General features: G+C 36.4%; 1 protein-coding gene across 1 annotated transcript in view; it reads right to left on the bottom strand.

Moving 5' to 3' along the window:
* Window positions 1-6,736: 6,736 nt before the first annotated feature.
* Window positions 6,737-14,748, bottom strand: part of LOC104620868 (chromosome unknown open reading frame, human C4orf47) — an 11,856-nt gene continuing 3,844 nt past the window's right edge. The window contains exons 3-7 of the mRNA XM_010287206.1: window positions 14,264-14,401; window positions 14,100-14,175; window positions 10,745-10,924; window positions 8,615-8,787; window positions 6,737-6,785 (exon numbers count right to left, since the gene is read on the bottom strand). Of these exons, the coding sequence (XP_010285508.1) occupies window positions 6,737-6,785; window positions 8,615-8,787; window positions 10,745-10,924; window positions 14,100-14,175; window positions 14,264-14,401 (616 nt within the window). The remainder of the gene's footprint in view (window positions 6,786-8,614; window positions 8,788-10,744; window positions 10,925-14,099; window positions 14,176-14,263; window positions 14,402-14,748) is intronic.

Genomic DNA, 14,748 nt, shown 5'->3' with positions numbered 1-14,748 from the left:
TAAGAATGATTCATTCAGAGAAAAATCCTTTCATCTATGTAAAGCATTTGCACTACTTTAAAGAACTAGAGTCATTAGAGCTTAGCCAATATTACTTCTGTTAATGCAGAATACTAGGGCTTCCCTTTACTAATCCCAGAGACAGTCCAACTTCCTTATGTTGTCCAACCAGTACACCACAGTCTAAACCACAAAGATGATTTTTGGAACTGGAGTATGACATTTGGTCTTGCTGCAAGGACTAAGATCCAAAGTAATGCCACATGTGACAGTGCTTTCTGTAACGTGAGCAACTGTCTGTGAAGAACTATGCTGAAATCCTCATAATACTGCAAAGAAGTTTCTAAATGGCTAGTGAATGGTGAAAGAAGCATTTGATGAACTCCCGTTGACTCATGGTGGGTGAAATCAATCTTGGGACTGGAAAAGAAACATAATTTCAACTGAGAAAATACCCTAATGCATCTCAATATTTAAACCAAAAAAACAACTAAAAACCACTCCACCAACCAATTTTCTAATACTTATTTTATACAGTTTAGATTCTTCAGCAACAGCTGGAATCATTTCAGACATTTCAGCAACAGACTGGAGAATATTAACATGGTAAAAGTAGAACAGAAATGGTCTTAAAATACAAAAGCCTCCTGCTGCATTTTCAAATTCTGAGATAGGTGTTTTAAGAAAGATCTATTCTTAGGCTAGTGTGTACATTAAGTCTACATTTAATCATCTGTCCATCTTAAAATAGCTGGTAAAATAATCTCACTTCTAGGTTCTTTCTCTTTCTTGGTCACAGTGTTTTTTGAGGGCTTATAAAAACTGTTTTAAAATCTCAGAAAAACAGAGCAAAAAAACAAAACTGAGTTAGGGAAAAAAGGGAAGGACAGATCCTTCTCTCATTTATATCACTGTAAACTCAAGGAAGCTCTGTTGTTTTCAGAAGTTGTTAATTCGACATTATGTCACTGTCAGCAGAACCTGTTGTAGTGTTGCAAACCACCATGTTTCACAAAATGCTAAACCACCTTTTCAGGAGCATTTTTCTGCCATCGTTTTATCTGGTCCTTTATATGAAAGTTAAATATCTGATGCTGGAAGGACATTTAGCTTTACACTTTGATGGTTATAAACAATTCCGTATTCCTACATGCCAATTCCATCTGGTCCGTCCTTCCTAAGGGAGAACTTCTTGAGTAATGGAATGTTTTTGGAAAATGAAAGATATCTACATTTAAGTTTTCTGTAAACAATCTCAATCTTTTTCAGGTACAGTCTAAAATCTGTGAGATACTAAACAGAAATATATTTAAAATGAAAACTCCACTGTGTAGTTCAGACAAGATTCTGATGACTTGCACACCAAGTGATGCTTCTCTGGTATGTTTAACAACTTTTACCTACAAACAAGTTATTCTTTAGCTGGACCTTGGGTTTTGAGAGTGACTTGGGTTTTGAGAAATAACCCAAGGAGTATTCTGGATTTAAAAAAAACCAAACCAACAACTTGTATCTCCTCCCTGAGATTTTTCTGGGTAGCAGCACTGTAGCCATAATTACATATACTATTCCCTCCCACCCATTACGATTAAAACTGAGTTTTTCTTCTGCACAGGTAGAACTGTAACCTGATCTTGCCCAGATTAATTTGGATTATCTTCAGTGGGCATGGAATGCAATACAAAGCATATAGGGAGACAGGGCAGACAGTCGAGAAGAGAAGAGAGAGAAATGAGGACAGGGAATAAATTTTGTCCCTCTCCTATGACATGCTGCATAAACCCTACTTTTGCTGTGTATATTTAATGTGAACTCCAGTTTGCCCTTATGTCATAGAGACTGGGGTGACAGAAACAATCAAAGACAAACGATAGTCTTCCTTAAGTCATCGTTCCTTGGCTGGAGATATACTTAATCAATTTAAGACATTTACTTTATACAGAGAAAAATTAAATAACTTAAAAGAAAGTGCAGAAATTGTGACCTCTTTAGGTGAAACACATGTTGGTTTAGTTCCACTTAAAGAAAATGGCCTACCTTTTGATCAAGAATTTTATAATGTGCCAAATGTGCCAATGTATGGGGTGGTTCTCCTACAACAATTTTCAGTGAAAAAGCAGAATCTCAAAGCAAAAATGTATATAAAGAATTTAGAATCAGTTACAGTGAAGGTGACAGATTCTAGGTTAATTCTTTTTCCGAGATGGTGAAAGATAAGCTACTAATGCTTGATAGCAAAGAGCAAGAAACTAGAAAAAGAACAAGAACAACACACTATATCAAATCAAATGTTACTGAGGGCAGGAAATCAGAAGTTCAGTGAAATCAAGGTAGCCTCTGACCATGATGGCAAAATTGAAGCATTGCAAAAGTCCCTGAAAAAGTCTGAGCATTTGCAAAAAACAATACATCTTCCAAATGAAAATTTAGCTCTCAGGAACAAAGTGGAACCCCTTACTGTTACCATACAGTCTTCGGAAAAAAAAAATATTGAAATGTAATACACAAATTAAGGATTTAGCTGAAGAAAAGTGTGCAAATCCAGTTGGTTAAATCAAAAGAAGATAACAAGGACTGTATTAAGAATGCAAAGAACTTCTTAAAACGTAAAGAACTCCAAAATCAGAAAAACATCCTTGAGAAAATAAGGAATCAGCTCTATAATGGAAACCAACATTCAATAGACACATTACTTTCAAATTGGGAACCAGAAAGTAGAAGAAAAGATGACTGCTGTTACCTGTGAAAGAGAGGGTCAATGCAAGCCTAAAGTTCTTGAAAAGGGAATGTTTCAAGTTAAACGAAACAAATAAAAAACTTAAGATAGAAATATGCCAACTGCCAAAAGAAAATAGTTCATTAGAGCGGGAGCTTGAAAGAAATCAGAGTAAAAAGCAACAAATAAAAGAGAAAGAAAATGCAGCGAAATAACGAATTGGAAATTAATCTTCATTTAATGCAAACACTGGAAGCCAGAAAACTTAACCTTGAAATAACCCTGCAGGAGTGTTCTGATACTAAACAGATGCTGCAGAAGGACTTTGAGAAACTCCAATCAGATACATCTTATACTGAAAATAAACTCATGACTGAGCTCAGAAATGCAACAGCAGATATTGATCTTTCAAAGTCTAACTTGACCAGCACAAATGGAGAATGCAAGAGGTTATCAACAGCAGTAACAAACATCACAGAGGAAAATCAGTTACTTAAGACGGAACCGAAGGAACATAGACAAGATGCTTCCAAATGTGAAAGTGACATTAGAAAAGTGACCGAAGAACACTTACTATTAGAAAATCTCCTGTGGACTACTGAAAATGAGAGAGATGTATTAGAGTTTGAATTCTGCCATTTCCGTAAGGACTATATTTAACTCCAACGCCAAGCTACAGCTCTAGTTTGTGGGCAAAGAAAACCTGGTTACAGTTCTGGTATCATGCAACATAACTGTTACTCCGTACAAGTTCTAGTGGAATATTCAGAAATTTCTGTCCTAAGTAAGCTTTGGAATATGATTCATAAGGTATGAGCTTTATTTTGCAATATCTTATTAGCTGATTTTCTTTTCCAGGCAATTCCTGATAATATACAACAGTCTATTGCTTCAAACAAATTGTAATAAAAGTTTTCTTTACAATTCTGATGTCCAGTCCTTTCCATGTTTTGGTATGTTTTAAGAAGAATTGCTTGCGTTTTTTGATACTTGGCCGAATTTCAGATTCACAAAAGCAGATCCTTACACAATGTAAGTAGTATAAAGAAATTTAATGAAACTGAGACAGTTTAAAGGAGATAGAATTCTGTCCCTAGGATTTCAGAGTCAGAAGGGAATCTTAATGACTTTTTAGCTGAAGCTTAATACGTGCCACAACATTTCACTGATTATTTCTGCAAGAAGTCCTAAATTAAGTTTAATCTACATTTAAGTGTGTTTTAGATGACATCTAATTCTGTTCTATGTTTAATCAACACAAGGTACCCTTTATCTCTTTATACTAGATACTGACTTAGAAAGCTTATTAGCTAAAACATGACTTTTAACATTTTCAGTGTAAACATATTCAGAGAACATGGTCATAGCTATGAAAGGCACAAAAATTATCCTCTTGGATATAATTACTGCACAAATACTCCAGTTTTCTCAGTGAAGGGACCATGGGGAGGAAGAATTTCTAAAAAATACTGCCTGTAATATTCTGTGAAGTTGAAGCTGCCTGTATGCAGTATTTCTACAACACTATTAGGACTGGTTTTTTAGGAACTCCTTTTTTCACCCACTCCTTAATAAATAAATCCATGAACGTAAGACTGTGTAATTAGTTATTGGTGTTTCCAAAACAGACTTAGGTAATTATTTATCTTTGCTTTCCTATTAGTATAACACGAGGTGTACAAGCTCCTGGCCAATAAAGGCATGATCTCTTCAGAGACTATTACTGTATAAAAGTAATCCATTCTTCCTATTTCTCCAGTAATTCATAAAGACTGATTGCAGCCAATTAAGAATTATCTGGTTTGTAATACAAGACTGTAAATGTAGCGGAGCATTTTTTGGTATCAATACTGATACACATAGTAGAATGAGTGAAAACTGCATTAAAGCTCTACATTAGTTCGTAATGCTTTTTTCTATAGAAATGTTTTAAAATACAAAAGTGTTTGTTGCGTTTTTTTACTGGAGATAGGCAAAAGTATTATGCCACAATTTTGCTTTGTGCACCCAAAGTCAATAAGGACATTAAAATCGTAAATACTTGGGCTATTGAGTAGATGGCTAGGTGTTTAATTGCATTTAACACTTGCATGAACATGAAGTTGCTTCAGATGGTAACTATTAAATTGTGGTCAAAATTAGTTATAAAGGTGACTGGCTATATCTATACTGTAAGGATGCAGGGAGGCTATTATTATGAAAACAATGTAAGTAATGTCTAATGTTTTCCGTACCTTAGATAACTGGGTAAGGAAATTTAGGAAACATCTAAATTCCACCATCACAGTCAAAGGTACTGCCAAGAAGGCAAGGGACACAATTATTATTTGTATTAAAACAGCATACTGAGGCCTTACCTAGAATTGGGTGTCACCTCCTTGGGACTACACATTTTCTGGTAGGGACTTACTAGAAGTTATTGGCTCCCATGATGACCACATGAGGCTAGTCCACACACACTAACATCTTCTCAAACAAGCTGGATTGATTTTTTTTTTCCCCTCTAAACTAAGCGCAATACTTTTTAACCAGCTTTCAGTGTTTCCATCTTGTTAGTGAAGGAAAAGATCATTGAAAAACAGAAGGAAGAATTGCAAAAAGAGAAGAGACAGAAGGACATAAAGAAAAAACTTCAGAGCAGTCTTCATCAGCTGTACTACATCAGAACAGCAGTTAGGAGGAGGTAACAGTACAGTTCGATCTACCTAGGAGCGCTGTGTCTGCAGACATCACAAGTGAACAGCATGGCAAATGCTCCTGATACTCTGTACAAAGATGACACTAAGGTACCTAAGGTCAGCACCAGTACCATTATCTAACTCAAGGTATAAACAAAGAAAGAAGGAATTCTGCTATGGGTCTTTGGATAGAGAAAACATGAAAATTCTTGTACAAATTAGTATTTTTAAATATTTTTGGGTACAGTTGATCTCAAGGTAAGGGCGTTTATCCTTCAACACATGCTGGAAGACTTGACCAACAATTCTCGGTTTTGGTTTTAGTTTTATTTTCATTGATGCTGGGAAATGTGAGATCCAGTGGAGAGTTTCTTTAAAAAGCTATTATCCTGTGAACACTAGTAAGGATACCATGAATTCATGAATATTCTGCAGCGTTACAATAAATCTTTAGTAAAAATGAATAAAGAAATTCAGGTACTAATTTGGATAAATAAATGCTGAGTATTTTTTCAATTTTTATAACAAATGAGCTCTAATTTAAATGAACAAATTTCTTGGACCACATATAGAAACCTGACAAAAATTATTATGATGGAAGTAAGGTGTACATTTAGGATCACAGTTCCATCTGAGAAGAAGCTAGTTTGAGAGAAGGATCAGATTTGTTACGAACCTTCCATGTACACAAAGTGAAATTAAGCTGCTCTTGGAGAACATGGCAGCGCTTAACGGTTGTCAGAAAATTGGGGAAGAGCAGTAAGTAGATGCTGGTAAATAGAGATAACTCCATAACGGCCTCTTTGGGGTTTGGTTTTGAGCAATGCTTGATATTAGTCATTTTGAGAAGGTCATCAAAACTAAAAATTACCTACTTTTAAGAGAGTTCTTACACAAGATTATAGTTGAAATAAAGTACAAGTTGTAATTCTACAAAAGGGAAACAATGACCTTAGTTTCATTGTGGGCCACACGTGACTTGACTTGGTTAATACATACACTGGTATTCATTTTAAAATATATGCACTTCCTTCCACTGCAATATATAGTCAATATGCAACCCAAATTACTCATTAGAAAGTATGTTTTCTAAAGTACATTTCAAAAGTCTTGTTAAGCAATAAGATGAAAATGTATATAAAAATACAACCCTAGACTTAATAAATAAATTATCTTAAATTATTTATTATAGCTTTATATTTAGAAACAAAAGATTGCATTCTCAATAATTAAACAGATTGGATTGCCCTATATACTTGAATTCCACTTTTCAACATTTTTATTTGCTTTGTTAACAGTTTACAGAGTCTAAAAGGTGTACCCTTCATTTCACCTTTTGTACCTAATAAGATGTCAGCTGTGCAGTCTTGTAGTTCTTTATATTTAATGATCTGAAATGTAAATGAAGATAAACTTGTTAGATTTTTGTAGAATATCACTGTACAAATTACAAGAGTTTTTTTTAAAAATGAAGAACTGTGGCACACCCAGTCCTGTAATTAGATTTAATGACTTGCATCCTAGTGAAGTCGAATTGATTTCAATAGAGCTGTGCGTGAGAGCAAGAATCTACAGTAACAAATCCAATTATAGGATTATGGTCCAAATATCAGAAGATTAGCTTTCCATTGGAAAGTACATAAAGAACTGTAATTCAGTGGGGAAGCAGATGATTTGAAAAATGTCTTACCACACTTCTTAAAATTTATGAGCTATAAGCTTCATACTTATAATAAATTCAGTTCACATTTCTCATTCTGTTAAACCTAGGAATAATGAACCAAAAATAAATACATTCTTTAAAATTCTTAGGAGGGAAATAGTAGTGGAGAATTTGAAACACTACTTTTAATTCCTCTCTGTGCAATTTCTGTTGGATATGTGAATTTTTTCTCTTTACAAATATTTTTAATGACTCCATCATAACTGTATCTGTGCATACAGAGTGATACTTCACCATCAGTCCCCCCCTTTCCATTTTGAAAGCTACTTCACATACAGTTAGGAGTATTTTCCAACAAAAACATTTCATTTATGAGCATAAATTTTTGTTCTGTTGAAAATAATACAATTACACTGATAAGAAAGGTACACAGACCAATATGCCATTTTTTTTCCCTTTTACTAGTTTAAAAACACCAGTGCATGCATGGAAGGTTGTACTTTGGTGTTGGTAGTCACCATGCTTTTTGGTGTACCAAAAAGTTACTTTCAATTCTTTCTTATTTTCTATTAGTAATGAAAAGCAATGTAGAGTAATATGTAGCTTCTGGTTCTGCCTTGTCAGTGTAAATAAAAAGTTCAAACTCTCTCTGCAACTTAAGAAGTGATTATGCAAATGCCGATATGTGGCAAAATAAAGTAAATAGAACACCAACAGGTGAATAAGGGAGGTGTATTTCTTAGACTTCACATATGATATGTAAAGACAAATCACAAATGTGAAGCAGATTCCTCTAAGACAGTTTTTCGAATTTTAATCAAGTATTTCTAAAATATTTAATGTTGCTCACAGAGTATGCAAAATAATATGCTTAACTGTTCTACATGCAATCTCAGAAGTCTGCATTTGAAAGTGATTTCTCTAAATAACTCTAAAGAACAGTCTTGATTTTCTGCTTGAGTTACAACAGAGCCAACACCAGAAACTAAGTTTGTTTAAAGATAACGGTTATAGCTTAGAAAGATAAAAAAGTAAAGAATTCTGTGCTTATCTACCTATATACAGACACTGTGTACTATAAATCTCTTCTAACATTGCAAAGTGACATATTTGTAGTTAGGAATCCAATCTGAGTGCCATTGTTTCAACAGCTTCACACGTTTAGATTACCTACTATAATTTTTGCCAGCAGAGGGAGCCAATTTTATTCCATAAATAGAAGAGAAAGCAAAAACAGACTTTGTTTTTGATGGGAACATTCCTGGTCTTTTTACATTATCAAGTCAGAAAAGAATAAAAAATAACAACTTTTCAGTAACATCTGTTATAGCATGATTTTGAAGGTCTCTATGATACGTACAGCCTTACAAAGTAATCTGAATTTACAGAAGAGAGCAGGAATCAATTTTGAAAGCCAAGTTCCTTATACATTTCTTATCCTTTTGTTAATAATTCATTCCTTCATTTATTCAATTATCTGAGACAGTAATAAACAGCTGTGCTAATGACTTTTGGTAGACAGCATACATGACATGAACTCAAATTAAAGGAGCTTACCTTCTGACATTTAAAGTGATTATGCTTGTAACAGGTCTGCTTTTTGGTCCAGAAGGAAGATGAAAAACCTGTCGTTCTTTATTAGTTGTGACAGCTTTAGATTTTTTAATTACATAAGGGTCAGTGGAATGGCTTGGATAAGGATCAAAAGTGCCTCCTTTCATGCCTCCTGACTGAAAAAAAAAAGAACTTTTCAAAGTGCCAATCTACAATATAATTGATTTAATTAAAATATTTTTCATGCAAAAGCAAGTAAGAATACCACATAGCAGACTGCATCATATTATATAAAAAACAAAACCACAAATATTCCTTAAATTTGCAATGGAAACTTTAAGGAAAATTTTAGTCATTATTTTGATGAATTCTTAAGTTTTAAATGTTCTTTCATGAGTCTAGATTTTGAGGAAATAATCTCAAAAATGTGACAGAAAAAGTAAAAACATAAGTCACTGAAATGACCTATGTTGTGGCAAAAAAGGGAATTCCTATGTCACCACTAGCTTACTAGTACACCTCCATGTCCAGTACTGTTGTAGGGATTGTTACGTACAGCAGGGCTTGGGCATTATTATCAATATGCTTTCTGACATAGAGGATTGAATACAGCATTGACATTTCCTGAAACATTTGTCCAGTAGTATTTCAAGAGCGGCAAATTTCAGTTAAGATACATGCAGAGACTTGATTAATTCCTTGCAATCCCCTAATACAGCTAAACCCCATAGTCTGCTGAAGCTGCGTTCCAGAAAAGCGCAGCAGTAAGCAATTCAATCAACAATAAAGCTATTTTTCCCATAAGAACTTATATAGCAGAGAGGGAAAGTGTGTAGTAGCTTGTGAAGTACACATAATTTAAACATACAGGGAAAGCATATATGGTGTGAAGGATGGGGAGCCTGGAGCAGGACCATCAGCACTGTCAGCCAGATGAGGTGCTGACTTTCTAGCAGCTAACTTTTCTGAATAGGTTTCCATTCTGAAAGATCTCAGCTGCCTCATCTATGAGGCCAAACACCCAACACAATTATTTCTGTGTAAGCACTTTTGCTGTCTCTTTCTGAATAGTTATATTTTCCTTATTATCATCATCTTCCTCAGATGAATCAATGTCAGTCAAATAAGTCAAGGGTGAAGGACATAATAACAACAGGAAAATAGCGGTTAGCAAAGTACAATATTAAAAGATTGACAATGGAACTCCAAAATGAAGAGATGAAAAGTGACAAATTAAGGGGTGTTACTGTATTAGGTATCTGGAGTCATTTGAGAGAGAGATAGATGCATCTTAAACCCATTTCAAAGTGAAATTAAGGTTTAGCCTAAGGTGAGTGGGATAAATTTAGTATCACATCTCAAAAAAATATATCAAGATGGAGTGCTTCATGGAATGGAAAAATAACTATTTAGATTTTAAGAAATAATGATGTTAAGCAACTGGGACTAATGAACTATGTTCCTATATATCCCTCATACTAACTCCAGGCTTTATTTCTTATGCCCTCTAAGCTCTTCCACATATATCTATTCCTAATGTCTGTCTGCTGATGGACAAGCAACAGATAAATCCTGAGTTTATTCTGCAGCCTGTCCCTGAGCAGAGGGACTAACCTGAGTTTTTCTGCTCTTTCCAGCTATCCATTCCCATGACTCTTCTAGGAATTATCTTTTAGATGTTTATCTATGTTTGGATGAGAGTAACTAGCAGGTTCAAAAATTACAAGTGACTTACAGAGTCCAAAATAGGACAGCATTGAATTTTGCTACTGTAATCTAGTCTTACTGTCATTTATTGCATATCCTTCTGCTTTGTATCTTTTTGTGGCGTATGCAGTCAATTAACTGTATGTTAACAGCATTATGCAGATTTTAAAGAGAAACACTTTTTAGGTTACTGGAAACTGGTTAGCAGTTGCTGTTGGGTCAAGCATTTTCATTGTTTGATACAAAGATTTCATTGCTTTGTAAATTGAAAACAAAGTAAATGGAATAATATATTTTGTAATAAAAATAAGAAATCAATAGCAAACCCAAACATTTATTTCTATCTTATGTACTGTAAGCAAAGCTTTTAACAGGAAGTATCTGAATACTTATCTTTTGTCTCCAGTAGCTAGAAGACAAACTAACCTTTTTAGCAGGGGAACTTGGTTTGAAAGGTGGTGCAATTGGCTTCTTTGAAGGTGGTTTCTTCACAGGTGGCAAAGGTTTGTCACTAAAATAGGGATTCATGTCAAAATACTCCTGGGGATATAGATTTAACTTGAAAGGCCCTCCTTTAAGCAACCGTGTATGTTCCTCTTGCGCTTTCTGTGAAACAAATACTTTGAAAGAAACAATCTTGAGGATTTTCACTGTATGTTATTCTAAGAGAAAAATGGAAAGCATTTAAATTTAGTCTTGGAGAATGTTCTAACTTTCTTTGCTCTTGTTTGATGATTGAGGTACTTTATATACCCGCCAAGTACAATGGAACATAGATTCACTGACCAGGAAGCACAACAATCACTATCAAAGTATGGTCAGGAAAAGCACTGTCCACTTAAGATGTGGCTAACAGTATTGTATACCTGTATTTTCAGCATACATGCATGCATACATACATGCTTGAAAATTATGTCTGCATGCACCCCAGCTGCTCACACTTGTGAACCCTGGCCACTACGTTTCCCAGATTCTGAGCACCTTACTAAGCTGAGCTTTTCTAGGAGTTGGTTCTTTGTACCATGTGAGATGTTGACTAGTCTCCCCTATTCTCTAAGATTGTATTTTAAAATAAGAAAGGTTAAAACATTATGAACAATTAAAAGACAAGCATACAGTATCACCAAGTAATTCATGCCAACGTCTCCTTTTCTTCTATCCAGTGGAAACACCTCCCTCTTTTCTCTGTTCCTCTCATGTGCTGTATTAACAAACAAGGAAAGACTGGTTGGGGATGTAAAGGTTGTGGGTAGCCTTGGCTGTAGTGATCACAACATGGTGGAGTTCTGTACTGAACAAGGAAGAAGCAGGGCGATAAGTAAGATTGCAACCCTGGACTTCATGAAGGCTAACTTTGTCCTCTTCAAAGACCTACTTGGAGGTATCCCATGGGCTAGGACCCTAGAAGGCGGAGGAGCCCAAGAGAGTTGGTTAATATCCAAGCACCACCTCCTCAAAGCTCAAGATCGGTGCATTCCTTTGAGTAAGAAATCAAGTAGAGGAGGCAGAGACCCCCATGGATGTTGGGAAAACTTGTATGGAAGAAAGGAGTTTACAGTAGGTGGAAAAAGGGACTGGTCGCTTGGAAGGACTATAGGAATGTTGTCAGGATATGCAAGGATGCAACAAGGAAGGCCAGGGCCCTCTTGGAACTAAATCTGGTGAAGTAAAAGAAGGGCTTCTTCAAGTGTATCAGTGGTAAAAGGAAGACTAGGGAATATGTGGGACCTTTGGTGAATGAAGTCGGAGCCCTGGTGACAGAGGAGGCAGAGAAGGCAGAGTTACTGAATGCCTTTTTCACTTCAGTCTTTACTGCTAAGACTACTCCTCAGGAATCCCAGACCTCACCTCTATCCCTGGGAAGGTGATGGAACAGCTCCTTCTGGAGGCCATCTCTAGGCACATGGATAAAAAGAAAGCTATCAGGAGTAGTCAGCATGGATTCACCAAGGGGAGATTGTGCTTGACCAACCTGACAGCCTTCTATGATGGAGTGACTAGCTGGGTAGATGAAGGGAGAGCAGTGGATGTAGTTTACCTTGACTTCAGTAAGGCTTTTGATACTGTCTCCCTCTTTTGATACTGTCTCATCCTCATAGTGAAGCTCAGGAAGTATGGGTTGGAGAGTGGACTCTAAGATGGATCAAGAACTGGCTAAGCAACAGAGCTCAAAGGATCGTGGTCAGCAGCACAGAGTCCTGTTGGAGGCCTGTAGCTAATGGTGTTCCCTAGGGATCAGTACTGGGTCCGGTTTTGTTCAACATCTTCATCAATGACCTAGATGAAGTGTTGGAATGTACCCTCAGTAAGTTTGCTGATGATACAAAACTGGGAGGAGTGGCTGATACACCAGGAGGCTGTGCTGCCATTCAATGGGATCTGGACAGACCGGAGAGTTGGGCAGAGGGGAACCGCATGAAATTTAACAAGGACAAGTGTAGAGTTCTGCCCCTGGGGAGGAACAACCTCGTGCACCAGTACAGGTGAGAGGTTGACCTGCTGGAAAGCAGCTCCATGGAGAAGGACCTTGGAGTCCTGGTAGACAATAAGTTATCCATGGGACAGCAATGTGCCCTGGTGGCAAAGAGGGCAAATGGTATCCTGAGGTGCATTAAGAAGAGTGTGACCAGCAAGTCGAGAGAGGTTATCCTGCCCCTCTACTCTGTGCTGGTGAAGCCTCATCTGGAGTACTGTGTCCAGTTCTGGGCTCCCCAGTTCAAGAGAGACAGGGAACTTTTGGAGAGAGTCCAATGGAGGGCTACGAAGATGATTAAGGGAGTGGAACATCTCTTGTATGAGGCAAGGCTGAGAGACCTGGGGCTGTTTAGTCTGGAGAAGAGAAGACTGAGAGGGGACCTTATCAATGTCTACAAATATCTGAAGGGTGGCTGTCAGGAGGATGGAGCCAGTCTCTTTTCAGTAGTGCCCAGTGATAGGATGAGGCGCAATGGGCACAAACTGCAGCACAGGAAGGTCCACCTCAACATGAGGAAAAACTTCTTTACTGTGAGGGTGACAGAGCACTGGAACAGGCTGCCTAGAGAGGCTGTGGAGTCTCCTTCTCTGGAGACCTTCAAAACCTGACTGGACGCATTCCTGTGCAACCTGCCCTGGGTGATCCTGCCTTGGCAGGGGGGTTGGATCAGACGATCTTCAGAGGTCCCTTCCAACTCCTACCATTCTGTGATTCTGCACTGGACACTTAGTTTTGACTCTGAATTTGTCTCAACTGCAGGTAGCTGAATTGTTTCTTCTAATCTTGTTCTTACCCTAGACCAAAAAATGTCCTCCTGCTGACATTTTTCACTACGTATGATGAAAATATACAGGATAACTAAAATCAGGGCAAGCAAATTGATGAGTTTACTTAGATTTATGAACGTATATGAAAAAAGGAACAGGTTTTTTTTTTTAGCATCTAGGATAATGAGGTCCCATTCTTCTGATGACAGCAACATAGAAGTATTACTGTTCTTGCTATTGGCATTGTTTTGTTGTTATTGCATTGTAGCTTAAGGTCTCCAAATAAAAAATTAAGGTCAAATCCTGAATGGTAGAACTTGTGTGGGATACCACCAGATGTCTCAAAGGAAAAATAATAAATTAACAATACCTAAATCTTTTTTATACAGGATGGTCATAAATTTGTTTTCGTTCCTCCGCTTTGTAAATAAACATTAGTGATTTCAAGCTAAAGGAAACACCCCAGGGAACACAAAGTTCATGTAAATTGTAATAAATAATCATAACACTAATATATAATAAAGATAAATATTTTTACCTTTGCATTTATTCTTTCTACTTCATATCCATCAGGTTCATGTGGATATGGATCACCTATGGTAACGTTTGCATAACTGTAAAAACAAAATTAATTACTTAGGTGTTCAAAACTCAAGAAACATTTAATAAAATACTCTGCAAGAAGCAATATTGTGAAGTTACCCATATCCAGTTCCTTTCTTTCCTGGATTAGTATAAAAATTCTTTCCAGGAGGAATGTATCTTTCTTTGACTTTCAGTTGTGGACTGAAGTATGTGTATGAACCTCCTATGGTTCCATAATAGCTGCCAAGTCCACATCTAAAAACAGCAAATTAAGACATTAATTAATGTTTTGCAAATATTTCCATATCTAGAGTGCTAAAATGACAGTAAGTAGAAAACCCAAACAATATATATATCTCAAGGGTTAAATATAAAACCAGATCAGATCCACTGTCCATGGATCTACTACTATAGCAGTTCCGTGCACAGTGTTACAGATAAAAAAGAAACAAGATGGCTGCAGAGATAAAGTTTTAACGTATCTTAATAATAAAAATGTGCTTAATAGTAGTTGTTTTAATTTTCTGCCAACAAGGTGAAGTAAGACTGATAAAGACAGATTCACAGAGACCCAGAGGAATAGGTTAAACAGACTTGATACT

This window comes from Phaethon lepturus, unplaced genomic scaffold, assembly GCF_000687285.1.
Source record: "Phaethon lepturus isolate BGI_N335 unplaced genomic scaffold, ASM68728v1 scaffold6475, whole genome shotgun sequence".
Lineage (NCBI taxonomy): Eukaryota > Metazoa > Chordata > Aves > Phaethontiformes > Phaethontidae > Phaethon > Phaethon lepturus.
This window is presented reverse-complemented; position numbering and strand designations above follow the sequence as displayed.